At 35.4% G+C, this 14197-nt stretch overlaps 3 protein-coding genes and 1 pseudogene across 5 annotated transcripts; 3 read left to right on the top strand and 1 right to left on the bottom strand.

Moving 5' to 3' along the window:
• Positions 1–463: 463 nt before the first annotated feature.
• Positions 464–1379, top strand: LOC104716516 (protein SMALL AUXIN UP-REGULATED RNA 9 pseudogene; annotated as a pseudogene). Its single transcript, XR_015568884.1, has one exon. The product of XR_015568884.1 is annotated as a protein SMALL AUXIN UP-REGULATED RNA 9 pseudogene (transcript).
• Positions 1380–3705: 2326 nt separating this feature from the next.
• LOC104716515 (filament-like plant protein 5) lies at positions 3706–7741 on the bottom strand. The gene is made up of 6 exons (XM_010433896.3): positions 7491–7741; positions 6794–6955; positions 6495–6693; positions 4415–6410; positions 4292–4340; positions 3706–4193 (listed from the first exon to the last, which is right to left on the bottom strand). The coding sequence occupies exons 2-6, from the start codon at positions 6920–6922 to the stop codon at positions 3831–3833; spliced, it is 2736 nt and encodes a 911-aa protein (XP_010432198.1). The 5' UTR covers positions 6923–6955; positions 7491–7741; the 3' UTR covers positions 3706–3830.
• Positions 7648–9259, top strand: LOC104716514 (large ribosomal subunit protein uL2x). Its single transcript, XM_010433895.3, has 2 exons — positions 7648–8467; positions 8788–9259. Exons 1-2 carry the CDS (start codon positions 8028–8030, stop codon positions 9122–9124), a joined length of 777 nt encoding a protein of 258 aa, XP_010432197.1. The 5' UTR covers positions 7648–8027; the 3' UTR covers positions 9125–9259.
• Positions 9260–10055: 796 nt separating this feature from the next.
• On the top strand, positions 10056–13021 carry LOC104716512 (soluble inorganic pyrophosphatase 1-like). 2 transcript variants are annotated; one of them, XM_087468913.1, is made up of 10 exons: positions 10056–10110; positions 10469–10536; positions 10611–10990; positions 11066–11131; positions 11200–11296; positions 11380–12101; positions 12432–12555; positions 12640–12668; positions 12755–12820; positions 12917–13021. In XM_087468913.1, exons 6-10 carry the CDS (start codon positions 12060–12062, stop codon positions 12956–12958), a joined length of 303 nt encoding a protein of 100 aa, XP_087325039.1. In that variant the 5' UTR covers positions 10056–10110; positions 10469–10536; positions 10611–10990; positions 11066–11131; positions 11200–11296; positions 11380–12059; the 3' UTR covers positions 12959–13021. The 2 variants fall into 2 exon arrangements, with proteins under 2 accessions (XP_087325039.1, XP_010432196.1); XM_010433894.3 differs by lacking the exon at positions 10056–10110 and having other exon boundaries at positions 10459–10536.
• Positions 13022–14197: the final 1176 nt, after the last annotated feature.

The raw sequence follows: 14197 nt of genomic DNA, 5'->3' as shown, positions 1-14197 counted from the left end.
GGGGTATGGGCTTGTAAAAAAAACTTAACCTTGAAAATGGTTGGGTGTTACAGTGAACCATACATCCTGTATAAATAAATTAAAAAACTGTTTAAACTTTTATGAGATTTTAATGTACGCATAAACAAGTGTTTTGAGTTCGATCGATGAAATAAATAGTTATAGATGTTTGCCAATTGTATTATATATATATATATATATATATATGTTACGTACTTACGCGGCTTTCAATGTGATCACCAAGGAAAACACTTCATGTGGTTCTGCATGAATTAGTCGTTATTGTGTATATAATACATATAACCTAGTCACAAATCTTCTAAAAAGTCATAAGTAAACCTAAAAAATCTATGTTAAAAAAAGATATGATTTTTCTTTAATACTTTTAATAAAATTTTCCAGTTTTTCTCTCTCATTGTGCCTTTAAATACCCTTCCATATTTCTCCCACCACCTTCACATCCACACCTTTCTTCAAACATACCAAACTTTCTCTCTCTCTCTCTTCTCTCTAGCTGTCTAGTTCTCTCTCTACAGAATAAGCTCAAAATGGCGATAAAGAAGTCGAACAAAGCAGCGGTATCTCAAGCAGCATCTCTAAAGAAAATCTTGAAGAGGTGCTCAAGTCTAGGAAAGAAGAATCAAGGTAATTGCTACTTCAACGACGTGCCAAAAGGTCATTTCCCGGTCTATGTCGGTCAACACCGAAGTCGCTATGTGGTCCCAATCTCATGGCTAGATCATCATGAGTTCCAGACACTCCTACAACTAGCTGAGGAAGAGTTTGGGTTTGAGCACGAGATGGGTATCACAATTCCTTGTGATGAAGTCGTCTTTCGATCTCTCATCTCCATGTTTAGATAAAACTCTACATACATGTTTAGAGGAGTCGATCTGATTATTATAGCTCAATTTGTCATTCCCTCGAGATCATTCCCCTTTGAGGATATAAAGGTTTGATCACACATTGTCACACTCTAGACTCGGAAGATCGGAGCATCGAAACTAGCTATATTACCAAGAAAGTCAAGAAACAAAAATTAATTAAGAAATATATATTATTTAGGGTTTTTTTTCTTCTCTTTGCTAAGAAGACGGAAGCAAATGGCGAGGATCGCGTTACGCATCGACTCAAGATTTGTGGCTGTATTAATATATCTAACAGTTTTTTTTTAATTAACCACTCTCGGGATTTTTCTTTCCTTTTTATATATTTTCGCTGTCTTGTTTCTATTTATTTTCTAAATATTCTGTATATTAGTTTGGGTGGGCGACTTTTCCCTCAAGTCAACGTGTATTGTTGACCGTTGGTTCTTGAGAGGAATAGCTAGTTTTTTTTATTTGTATTAATTTTTGAATCAAGTGTTTTCATTCTGATCAGTACAGCAGCAGTACTAAGTTGTTATTCTCATCTCTTGTTTTACAATATGTAAATTTTCTATTCATCATACAAAGTTGAAGTTTTAATTCTGTTAGGAACGAGAGATTTGATTGTAGTTTATAAATACTGGATACGTTATTGTTCTTGTTTACAATATATATGTAGTTTTCTTTCTATCCTACAAAAATGATATTTAACTATGTTAGGAACATATGATTGTTTAGAAACACTGTACAAATTGTTAAATTAAGAAGTTACTTTGACAAGAATATAATTTATTTTACCACAACATCAAAAAAATAAAATAATTAAAACTTGTTTTATTTGTTTTATGTATAGATCTCTGTATGACCAAAAATGTTTATTCAAGTAACATGAAAACTAATATACAACATAAATAACATATAATCAACCTACATAGAATACACAAAAAGGTAAATTCGCAAATTTTGCATGGTCTATCAACCATAATGGCCAAACATTAACCTTTACCATTTGTGGTTCCAATCTTGTTTCTACTATACGTCTGGCCGTCTCTGGGTATGGCGTCAATGCCCTGTTTCACAAGTCAAATATCTACGAAGCCAGCTGAAACAATCAAAATAATAATTTACCGAACGGTCATCAACAAAATCATTTCTCCAAACCATTATTAAATTCCTCCATATAGGAAACCCTAGCTTCGATTAGGGGTTTACTTTCGTTGAATGCACCTTGTTTATGGCGTAGTGAAATTCATATAAGAGTATAGGAGTCACATTAATTAGTTTAGATGTCGATATGAAATATTCTGCTAAACAGTTTTTTCCATAAATTCATAAATATATGATATGATACCTAGTGTATACAGTAATTTCTATTTGAGTGGGGTTACGTTCTAAATTGATTATAAGAATTATTGCTTTCAAGTCTTTTCGTTATCATGATCTATATCATTTGTTCCATTTGTCTCGTACCATTCATTATTACTAGTTTAGTGCATGATCTAATTTTTGAAGGAAAATCTAAAATTCTCATTATTTAATTAAATCCTTTTGTTATTACATAGATTTTTGTTTTTCTTTTTATAGTTCTTTATTTTATCCTACATTGTTGAAAAAAAGACAATGTGTGTTTGAAAATGGGTTTGGAGAGATGAGTTGTTTCAAAGGCAGAAGAACATGTAAGCCACAATGTCTCTTCTTTGTCCAAAAAAAAAAAAAAGCCACAATGTCTCTTCTATCTTGACTCTTCTCTTCATCTTCTTTTTTATTGCGATTTATTCCAATAAGCGCACACAGTTATCATAGAATACAAGAAGACACATATAATTTTCAAATATCATATTCAGTAGAATACAAACCAAATAAACGTATGTATTATTCAATAAAAAGACTTAAAGACAATGAAGAGAAAAAAAATAGCATTTGTCTGTGCAAACTCTGGCTTGCCCATACTGTCAAGTTGCTTTGAGTTTATACCTTGTCTGCTTGACATTGATGACCATTATCTGTTTGATCTGTGTCCTGTCCTTTTTCAAACTTTTTCAAATTTCTTATATTTTTCTTTCTAGAAATCCATCTGAATACTTTACATTATTGATTTTGTGTTGCATGGACCTCACGTTCCTATTTTTGTTTTGTCTAATAATTTTGATTCTTCTGAAGCTTAACCCAACTGTCCTTTGAAAAAAACTTGATTTATTTTTCTGGTAGAGTCATTTTCATGGATATTCACATCCCAACTAAAACTTCAGAAAACCACTAGACCACCAACACTTGATTTATTTGATGTATATATATATATATGAAAATTCTGACATAAAATAACTTAATTTTGTTTATGCTTTGTAGTTTAATTTCGATCGAATGTTTTATATTATCCCAAAATATCGAAGTTACTCGTTATGATCAGTTCAACTCTCAAGTATATCAAAAAATTTCAAAGTCTTAACGGGAACATGATCATTTCAATATATATGATAAATTGACCAAATAGAATTGCCATTAAATGATTTTCCCACCTACATACATTTATTATTTTTGACATATTGAAATATGATATGAATACATCTTTACCAAAGAATATTGTGTTTTTACTTTTCCTTTTTTTAATGATGTGCTCTTGAATTTTTGTATACATTGAGATTTTTATGTAGGAAGGACATAAATGGTTATCGGTTTTGGTCTTTAGAAGTCAGAAATATTCGAACTGGATATGAAATTTTTGTTTTTGTTTTCTTGTAGTCGGTTTTGTAGCAACACTTTTATTCGGTCTTGGTTATAGTCCGGTTTAGTCAATTCAGAGACGTATGCCCTAAGTGTGTAGAGTACACAAGAGGAAGACTGATCTTGACTAGTACTGTTCTCTTCTCAAATACTCAAAACGCATATAAACATATACACATATCAAGAAGGAAATTGAAAAATCAAACGAACCAAAAGATAATGAGTGTCTTATCTTTTAGCGTTTTAACGTCCATTGTTCTTCTGTTTAGAGGAGAAAAATCTGCCTAGTCCGCGCGTATGCTTCTCATTATCGTCTTTGGATGATGAAGAAACAGAGCTAGACTTGATGATTGCGTGAACTGTTGGATTTACTGTGTGTCTAACAGAACGAGATGGTTGGATGATATGATCATGGAGTAAATCATCTAGTGAAGAGTTCAGTGTTGGTTCTGAGGTTTTGTGCTGTTGAAGGTTCTTCTCAGGGGATTGAGATTTGGGAATACTGTGGTTGCTGTCAGGTTGTAAGGATTGTAACTGTTGGCTGAGTAAGTGAATTGTTTCTTGGCAAGCTGCAAGCTTCTCTGTTGCAGATGCTATGTCTTTCTCCTGGAAACAAGAACATTGTAAATTTTAGTCAAGGGGCTTATTGCATTTGAATAGTATATGTAACGAAACGGATGAAAAAAGATAAGTAAGAAGTGTACCTGATTAGGTTGGAGTTTGGATGATGAACACTTTTTGCAAGTCTCATTCCTTCAGCACAAGTCAAAATTAGCAAAACAAACTATGCATAGTGGAAGATTTAAGTATGTTATAGTTGTTAATACCTTTGCAATTGTTCTTGAAGGTCTCTGCATTTAGCTAGAGTCTCCTCATGGCCACGCTTTTCTGTGGAGAAAGCCATTTCAAGTCTTTCTGTCTCTTCTTCCAAGCTTTTCACTTTAGCTTCTAGATCTTTGGCATGGAGTTCAAGTGATTTGTATGACTCAGTCACGCATTTAAGCTGTGTTTCAGCCAAGCTTTGGAGATCTTCTGAAGCAGCGAGCTGTGATTTCAGCTTCGATATGAGCTGTTCTTTTTCTTCCAACCCTGCCTTTGTACTTTCAAGATTCTGCAAACATCTTGATAATTCTAATGCAATGTTCTCTTTCTCTAACTTAAGCTGTTCCACCTCTTTCAACAAGCTCTTGCATGATGAATCATCCAGCTCATTATCTACACGGTGATCCTCTGTCTTAGGTAATGTGTCTCCCAGTGGATCAGAATCTGACTCGTCAACCTCTTTAACTAGCAATGTAACCTTGTCGCTTTCAAAATCTTGTTTCTTTGTGTTCTTCTCCACATTTCCGTTGCTTTTGGTATCCTGAGATGGCAAAACATGCTTCTCTAGAGTTTCATCAGCAACTTCAAACAGAAGATTTGAGAGGTTTTTGGGTGATGATCCTTGCATCTCTTGGATCGAAAGTCTTGCCGCTTCAACGATTTTCTCAATGGTAATGCCCTCTTGAGATTCAAATATCCTGTTGGTTCTTGAGTGGAGAACCGTTAACAGCTGATCAAGTGTTGTTGTATCCTCATCTTGCTCACTGGACTTACTAGCGGACTGTTTGTAAACAGATATACTACTGCAGGCACTATTGGAAGATTTTGAAGCTGAGTTAGCTCCATCTGGATCATTCGCTGCCAACTTCTCAATCTCTAAGAAGTCATCCATTAACTCCAGTCTATTAGAACTCCGAGGATTTGAGGAACCATCAACACATACTTTTCTTACTTTATGAGAATCTGTTGAGGTTGCTGGACCACACTCAGAGGAACTTCCTTCTTCATCAAACCCATCTTCGGATACTGAGGTGACACTGGATGGACTTTCAGAAAGATTTATGATATTTGATTTCAGAGCATTCTTGTCATTGTGAAACATATGCATCTGCCCTTCAAGAATCTTGAGCTTTCCAAGAGTCTTAGCGCATACATTTCTTGAAACCTGCAGTTCATTGTTACGTGCAGCGAGATGTACTTTAAGCGTCTGGATCTCTTCCTCCATCTCCAATGTATGTCTCTTGAGATATGCATTCTCTCTTTTGCACTCTTCCAACTTATGATCAGTAGCAATCTCTGCCTTTGCGATGTGTGCATTGTGACTAGGATTTTGAGCTATGCCTCTCTGTGCTCGAGGGTCTGTGAATTCATGCCCTAAGCTTTCAACTTCTATCTTCATTTGAGCCATAGCAGCTGGACCAGGAAGCTTCTTTCGAAGAAGCCCTCTTAGCCTTTGGCACTCTGCTTCAAGTTTTGCAATCTTTTTAACTCCTTCCAGATGATGTTTGTTTGCGATTTCCGCTGACCTCAAACTCATGTTCTTCTCTTCGTTGCGGATCTCCACTTCTTTTGAAGCAACATGAACATCGTACTTCAGCGAACTAATCTCTTTCTCAGCCAACTGAAGATTAGTCTTCAGCTTCTCCACATCAGCCTCAGATTTAGACTTTTCCTCACTGATCCTTACTATCATCTCTGATCGTTCTTGCAACGATCTAGTAAGTGCCCCATTGTCAGAAGCTGCTCGGTGAAGTCCTTGGCTCAATTCATCAATCTTACCTTCAAGCTCGGATTTGATCTTGTCCCAGTGAGTGGTCTTAGCAAGAATCACATCTTTGAGCTTCTGGTCACTCTCATCTTTCACAATCCTTATTTGCCTCGTGCACTCTCTCAGCGCATCATCCAAATGCGAAGCTCTATCCTCGGCAGTAAGCTTCAAGAGTGTAACAGACTCGAGTTGACGTTTAAGTGTCAAAGTTTCTGCATCAGCCTTCTCCCATCCTAAAAAGAACAAAAGACTAATCAGCAACAAAAACACACAAGAATGCTCAAACAACATTTCAAGTACTATAAAGGTGCTCTGACCAGAAACAGCTTCTTCAGCGACTTTGGCATGTTGAAGAATCAAAGATTCTTTAGTATTGATCTCAGAGTGAGCAAGAGTGAGTTTATCTCTAAGATCCTTAACTTCAACTTCAAACAACTTGACCTGATCCTCCATTTTACTCATATGCGTGTATGAATCCATAGTAATCTGAACATAGTTTGTGTTTTTACACTTCTCCTAACACACACACACACACCGAAAAAGAAAAACTTCAAAATTGGAATCTTTATCTAACAGAGCTATAACTACATGGTACTATTATAGATGAAAGAAGAACCTGATTCTCGAGAGAAGCCAAGTAGGACAAAGAACAAACAGGAGTTGACTCGTTTGCAACAACTAGTTTATCTGTCGTAGCTTTGTCTGAAGACTTTCTCTTCCATGGCCAACCTCTACTACCGTCCATTTTTTTTTTTTTTGTTACCTCTCTCAAGAAACTCTGTTAACAATCCGTAGAAAAAGGAAGAGATATATTGAGGAGCTTTAATAATAAAAAGACAAAAAAAACCAAAAACTACAAAAAGTTTTGAAATTTGAACAAAGATACAAAAAAAAAAAAAAGGAAACACAAAAATCTTCCGTAAATGTAACTTTCAATTTCATCCGACAAAATCCCGCTATATATTTATTATACTGTGTGTTTTCATTCAGCTCTCAAACAATGACCGTTTTGTTGTTTCTTTCTTTTTTTCTATTCTCTGTAGTTGAATGACATTTAATGATTTCTTTCCTTATTTGTTATTTATTTTTTCATTGAAAAAAATTACTAACAAAAAAAAGAAATTCAAATCACAACTCAATGAGCGAGGAAAACTACACATTAAATCATCAGCTATACACAATACACTAATCTCACATACAACACAAAGTATTATAAAAATCAACACACTATACAATTTCTAAGCTTCTTTATAGGGAAACAACAAAAAAAAAAATAGCAGAAACGTGAAATAGGATAGAAGCATCATACGTACCGGGTAGGAGACGATTGATGATTTTCTTAGAGTTGTTGAGAGTGTTGTGCGAATATCAAAATCGAGCTACAGAGATAAAAGAAAGAAAGAAAGAAAGAAAGTGGGAGGAGCGTGCCAGAGAAGAAGGGAGCGGTGTGTATGTGTATATATGATTTGGGCTGTCGCTTTATTTCAACTTTGACGCTCCACATAGAGACAACACCTCTCTCTCTCTATTTCAAAAGGAATACCCTTTTTTTAATTATTACTTTATAAAAAAAATCCATTTTTATGGATAAAACATTTTTTTTTCAAAAACGGAATACGAGGAGACAGTTATCCGCTGCGGACGGGTGCACTGGTTTAGCTCCTGGATTTTTGATTTATCCAAAATAAAGATTCAAGATCTTTTGTAGTTTGGGCTTTTTAACAGGCTTGTCAATAAGGCCCATTAGTCCGCTAGGGTTTTTGAGAGAGACTGTGGGATATAAACCTGATTTTGTTCATTGCTGTTACTCGCCGTAATCCGAAGGAGGAAGAAGACGATAATCATCAGCCATGGGTCGTGTCATCAGAGCTCAACGTAAGGGAGCTGGTTCAGTCTTCAAATCCCACACTCACCACCGTAAAGGTCCCGCCAAATTCAGGAGCCTCGATTTCGGCGAGAGAAATGGTTACCTCAAAGGTGTTGTCACCGAGATCATTCACGATCCTGGACGTGGTGCTCCTTTAGCTCGCGTTTCCTTCCGTCATCCTTTCCGTTTCAAGAAACAGAAGGAGCTCTTCGTCGCTGCTGAAGGTATGTACACCGGTCAGTTTCTTTACTGTGGGAAGAAAGCTACTCTAGTCGTTGGAAATGTTCTTCCGCTCAGATCTATCCCTGAAGGAGCTGTTATTTGTAACGTTGAGCATCATGTTGGTGATCGTGGTGTTTTGGCTAGAGCTTCTGGTGATTACGCCATTGTTATCGCTCACAACCCTGATAACGACACTAGCAGGTATTATTGTATTCTATACTTTTGCTGGTGATGTTCTGCTGAAATGGTTTTGATATACCTGATTGATCATTTTGGTTGATTGCGTTAGATTTGATTAGAAATGCTTATCTTTAGTTCTTCACACCAAGTTTTAACATTTTAATGGTCATTGGATTCAAAGCTAGCTCTACTGGATTGTAATATGAGAACTGTGTGTTTAGTATACCTTACGTTTCAGTTTTTAGTTGCCTAGGATTGGATTATAGATTGTTGTTACCAACGTCTCTGTTTTGAGAATGGATTTGTTCTTACATTTACAGATTTGTACATGGTTTTGACAGGATTAAGTTGCCATCGGGATCAAAGAAGATTGTTCCAAGTGGATGCAGGGCCATGATTGGTCAAGTTGCGGGTGGTGGAAGGACAGAGAAGCCAATGCTCAAGGCTGGTAATGCTTACCACAAGTACCGTGTGAAGAGAAACTGCTGGCCTAAGGTTCGTGGTGTGGCTATGAATCCAGTTGAGCATCCTCATGGAGGAGGTAACCATCAACATATTGGTCACGCTAGTACGGTTCGTCGTGATGCACCACCTGGACAAAAGGTTGGTCTTATTGCTGCAAGGAGGACCGGTCGTCTCAGAGGTCAAGCTGCTGCTCTTGCTTCCAAGGCAGACTAAGGAGAGAGGAGGATTCAAGATTGAATTGTTCTCTCTTTTTTGGAAATTTTTGTTTAGACCTTGTTTTGAAACATTGAGATTTACTATCATGTTCTTTGAGACCTTTCTCTATCAAGTAGAATCTATTTCTTAAGAGTTGAATTTGTCTGATAGTTTGATTGTTGCTTCGTTTGGACAATGGTTGAATCTGCTTTCTTACGTCTAAGTAAATGCTTTCTTAAGAACTTAGTGAATGACATATATTCTGTTTTAATGGTCGATAAAACTACAACTCCCTCAGCTGATGATTGTATTTTTGACAGCACTTGTTATCTCAGCTACGATTCTCTCAGAGAAACCTGAGTCATTGTCTGACGAAGAGATTGTTTCGGAATCACCTAACTCACATAAAGAGGAGAAAGAACATCAAGGAGAGACCAAGAAGAGCTGGAACAGCCTGAGAAAGGTTATACTTTTGAAAAGCTTGGACAAGTACAAGGTTTTTAATCTGAGAAAGCTGGGTAATCTACCAGTTGAATTTACATTTAAGGCAGCTGATGTATTCCTGAGAGTGACAACGATCAATAATGGAGGGAAGAAGAACAGAGGAGAGGAACTGATGCTAGATTATGCTATATCAAGATTGGCTCCTGTACAGTGAAAGAAGGTGTATCAAAATAAACTAATATTGGACTAGAGTCACAAGCTGACAAGCTCTGAATATTCTTATTACAACATATCGAAGCCTATTCAAAAAATATTAAGGAAAAAAATAATAATAAGCATATCAATAAAAAGAAATTGGGGGAAAACAAAAGAAAATTGGAAAAAAAAAAAAAAAAAAAAAAAAAGGAATTGGAAAAGAAAAAAGGAAATAGAAACCTCATCTATAAAAGAAGGTTCTCACACTCTTTTCTCACATCATCACATCTTTCCTTATTTTTATTTTTCTTCTAGTTCCTCTCTCTCTGTACAACGATCACTCCGACTCCGAGCGTACGGTGGTGGTCGGTCACATTCTTCTTAACTCGTCTCTTTTTCTTTCTAATCGATCAGTGGATTTTCATCTCTCCGAGCGTTACGATTCTAAAACTCAGTATCTGTTTTTTCTCAACCGCGATCATTGGATTTCACTTGCTTGTTTCTTTTCTAGGGTTTGGTTTTTACATATTGCGCATCGGTTGCTTTTCTTTTTTGAACCGATCGATCACTGGATTTTCTAGGGTTTGGTTTTTTAAATATTGCGCATCGGTTGCTTTCTTTTTTGAACCGATCGATCATTGGATTTTTTAAGGTTTGGTTTCTAAATTGCATAGGTTGCTTTATATATGTTCATGCTATTCACATGCTGTTATGTTGTTTCAGGTTTTGGATGATGAGAGTGATCATGGCTTTGATGGACACGCTTCTTCTCTGTACTACTTCTTCAAAGGGTTTTCTTCTTCCTCTTCACACACGTTTTTAATTTACTTCTTCTTTTTGTTCATGTTCCTTACGGTTTTTGCAGGAGTTTTGGAAGCCAGTTATGATATGATCATGGCGTTCTCGCAGGCTCCTTAATCTAAACCCATCCCTATTTGATTCTGTATTGTCTCTTTGGTTCGGTGGTTTATTTCTAATTACATGTTATTAACTTTTTGTTTTTTTGTTTTGTTGGTTTAGGTTTGTGGAGGCTTTGATATCGGTGATGGCTTTGACTGATCGTTGTCACTCTAATTCATGATATTCTTCTAGGTTTTTTTTAATTTTCTAAATTGAATCATTCAATGCTCTTTTAACTCTTCTTGGCTCTGTTAATATTTTAGATTGTGGAGGAAGGAGGATGCTTTGATCGGTTGGTGATGGTTTTGATGGATCGTTTTTGCTTTCTCTGCGCTACATCTTCAGGTAGTCTTTTTCATCTCTTTATTAACTTTTTTATTACAATTATAACTCCACCTTTTGTTCTGTTTTATGTCTCAGTTTATCTTGAACTTGAAGGATGCCTTTGATCTGTCGTCGTCGTTGGATCCTGTTACCTCTTTGACGGTCTCCTTTTTCCCTTTTATTTTATTTTAGTGTTTTTTTAGATCAGCTAATGTCTCTCTTTGATGCAGATCAACAGGAACCAGGATTACTATGTGGGAGGTTCGAAGAGAGAGAGAAAAAAAAAACATTGTGGGAGTGCGATTGATTTCTGAGTTGAACTTTCAGGTTACCTCACATCTATAAACCTTTTTCTCTATCAGTTGTTTTTATTATTTAATATTGGGTTCTGTTGGTTCTCTGTTTCTCAGATGATGTTCTTGCTGTCATGTCTCAGTTTATCTTGAAGGATGATGCCTTTGATCTGTCATTGCTCCCTGTTGCCTCTTTTACAGTCTCTTCTTTCCATTTGTTATATTCTTTCTGTTCACACAGATCAGCTAATGTTTTTCTTTTCTTGTGTTAGATCGTGGAGGTTAAGGAGCTTGTTGGAGGGAAGGATCAATGGTTTGAGAGTATATAACTTGTGGAACTTCACATCTATACTAATGACTATTGTTGTGTTGGTGCGGTATATATGTTTCACCTATACTAATTGATGTTTTTATAGGGTTTGGTTTTTTAAACAGAATGAATTACTCAAATGTTATCCAAAAGTTGGTTTATTACTCATATGTTATTAAACACTGAAAATTACTCAAATGTTTAGTGCCCTCGGTGTAATTACAATTTACCCTTTGGATTTAGTTTTTCGATTTTGAGTAAAAAAATATAAAAAAATACACATCAGCAAGTTAAATACACATCATTTTCGATTTTCCACGTCACTAAACAATTTTTTTTTCAGAATGGACAATTGTTTTTTCTTGTTTAGGTCAAAAGAGGAAAACAAACAGTTTCTTTGTTCATAGCCCAAAAAAAAAGACACCTCTCTCTCGTCGTCTCTCGTCCTCTCTCGTTGATTTTGTTGTCATTGTTCTTGAATGACTAAATGTTTCTTTTGACTTTGTTCTTCGGCTGTTTCGATCCAAAGGTACATTTTTCTCCTAAAAACCGTCAAAGTTGGATGCTTTTTGATGTTTAATCTACTGGATATTGCTTCAAATCTCAATCGACTTTAGAAAGAGAAAAAAACAAAGTTGAACAGATTTGGCGTAGATCTTTTATTTATCGATACGTTATATCAATAGAAATGTATATCTTAATTTTGGTATTATCGATCTTAAATCTGCTCTAAAAAGATTGTTTTTCTCTTGTGGGGTATGATTCTGCAATAAATTTGGTATTTTTGATTCGATTGATACTCTCTCTTTCTCTCTCTGCCCCAATTTTGAGTTTTTGATTCGTAACGTTTTGAAAACAGATGAGTAAAGAAGGGAACGAAGACCAGAAGCTGCATCGACCTGCTCCTCATCTTAACGAGAGGATTCTCTCATCCTTGTCAAGACGTTCTGTAGCAGCACATCCATGGCATGATCTTGAGATTGGTAAACAAAATCATACCTAATTCAGTTTTTTTTGCATGCTTTTTGTGTTTTGTATTTTGGGACTAATTCATAATTTATATGTAGGACCTGGAGCTCCACAGATTTTCAACGTGGTATGTTTCTTTTACTGTTTTGAGAATCTTGTTATGTGATGGATTCTTGAATTATTTTGTCTTTGGATGATGATGATGATGATTAGGTTGTGGAGATCACAAAAGGAAGCAAGGTCAAATATGAACTTGACAAAAAGACAGGACTCATCAAGGTTTGGTTATATATCAAGATCAATCGTTATTGTCATATATTATAATGGTTTTCTTACCGCAAAGTCAATAATATATTTGCATTATCTCTCATTCAGGTTGATCGTATTCTGTACTCATCAAGTCAAATATTGGATTAATGCCTATGATTGATCAAGTATTTCTCGTTTATTCTCTAATATTATACGATTCTTGGTCTGAACTTGTAAACTATTCAACCCTAATGCTTTTTATTCACAAATTTGATTGAGAAGGGTTTTAAAGTGAGACACTTTTGATGCTTGTTGCTTAAAGTTTTGATTTTTATTGTCCATTGGTGATACATGAAGTGCTTTTATTCTTTATCAATTTGGTTTTTGGAGAAGCAATATGAGCTGTGTGATTGGATTGATTTTATTTAAACTAGTTGTATTCTTCTCTTTTGTGAGCTTCGTGTCGTTTTATATTCTCAGTTAGTCTTTGCTGAACTTGTTGAATTGAGGATATTGGGGAGATTCTTGATGTGGACAGAACACTTTTGATTCACAGATTCTTGCAAACTCTTCAACCTTAATGCTTTTTTCACAGTTTTGGTTTAATAGTGATGATGAAGGGTTTTAAAGTGAGACACCTTTGGTTCTTGTTGCTTCAAGTTTTCATTTATATTGTCAATTGCGTTTTTGGGGAAGTAATATGAGTTGCGATTGAATTGAATAGCTCGATAAAGCTAGATTTTTTTAGACTAAGGATAGTTTTCTTGATTATTCCTAACAATGACATTAGCTATACATTTGGAGTCTAAATGTTGTTTTGAGGTTTTGAAATTTGCAAATATCTATTAATTAGTTTTTGGTTTGCTTATTACTGTTTGCTTTTGTTTTGCAGGTTATCTTATTCTTAGGTGGATGATTTGTGAAACTTTTCTAGGAGATAATTGTTTACGTTTTATTTAAAAATGACAGCTTCAAGCGGCTCTGGTTTGGAAGGTGAGAAACATGACCTCAGTTCTGGTGATCACTTGAGATCCTCCATTCTTATGTTGATATATGTTTTCTTTGTATTTACTGATTTTGGAAGTTTTATCTAGTTTCCATTTCTATGTTTCCCTTTCTTTGAGTGTTTTACTTTTACGTTTTAAGTATAAATAAGGATGAGTTTGATTTGTCTATTTTCAAAGTTATGGCTGATTTACGGTTAAGTTACGGCTGAGTTATATACTTCACACGACTGAGTGATGAATTACGGAGTTATGAGATATTAGTACGTATTCTTCTTTCTTTCCTGGGTCTTTCGTTCTGTCAGATTCCTAATAAATTATCTAATTAAAACGTCTCTCGATATCACAAAAAGTGTTGTTGGGGAATCGCAAAAAATCACTAATTTTGTGTCTGCTCAGATCC

The sequence above is a fragment of the Camelina sativa genome, chromosome 10, assembly GCF_030686135.1.
Source record: "Camelina sativa cultivar CO46 ecotype springtype chromosome 10, ASM3068613v1".
Classification (NCBI taxonomy): Eukaryota; Viridiplantae; Streptophyta; class Magnoliopsida; order Brassicales; family Brassicaceae; genus Camelina; species Camelina sativa.
Note: the sequence above shows the minus strand (reverse complement) of the source record. Positions and strands in the feature narration are given on the sequence as shown.

Coding starts and splice junctions, on each gene's coding strand:
- LOC104716515 (XM_010433896.3), bottom strand. CDS start 6,922: ATGGACGGTAGTAGAGGTTGGCCATGGAAGAGAAAGTCTTCAGACAAA. Junction 4,341..4,414: donor CTTCAAGAACAATTGCAAAG/GTATTAACAACT, acceptor CTTGTGCTGAAG/GAATGAGACTTGCAAAAAGT. Junction 4,194..4,291: donor CCAAACTCCAACCTAATCAG/GTACACTTCTTA, acceptor TCTTGTTTCCAG/GAGAAAGACATAGCATCTGC.
- LOC104716512 (XM_087468913.1), top strand. CDS start 12,060: ATGTTTCTTTTGACTTTGTTCTTCGGCTGTTTCGATCCAAAG. Junction 12,102..12,431: donor TCGGCTGTTTCGATCCAAAG/GTACATTTTTCT, acceptor TTTTGAAAACAG/ATGAGTAAAGAAGGGAACGA. Junction 12,821..12,916: donor AAAAGACAGGACTCATCAAG/GTTTGGTTATAT, acceptor TCTCTCATTCAG/GTTGATCGTATTCTGTACTC.
- LOC104716514 (XM_010433895.3), top strand. CDS start 8,028: ATGGGTCGTGTCATCAGAGCTCAACGTAAGGGAGCTGGTTCAGTCTTC. Junction 8,468..8,787: donor CCTGATAACGACACTAGCAG/GTATTATTGTAT, acceptor TGGTTTTGACAG/GATTAAGTTGCCATCGGGAT.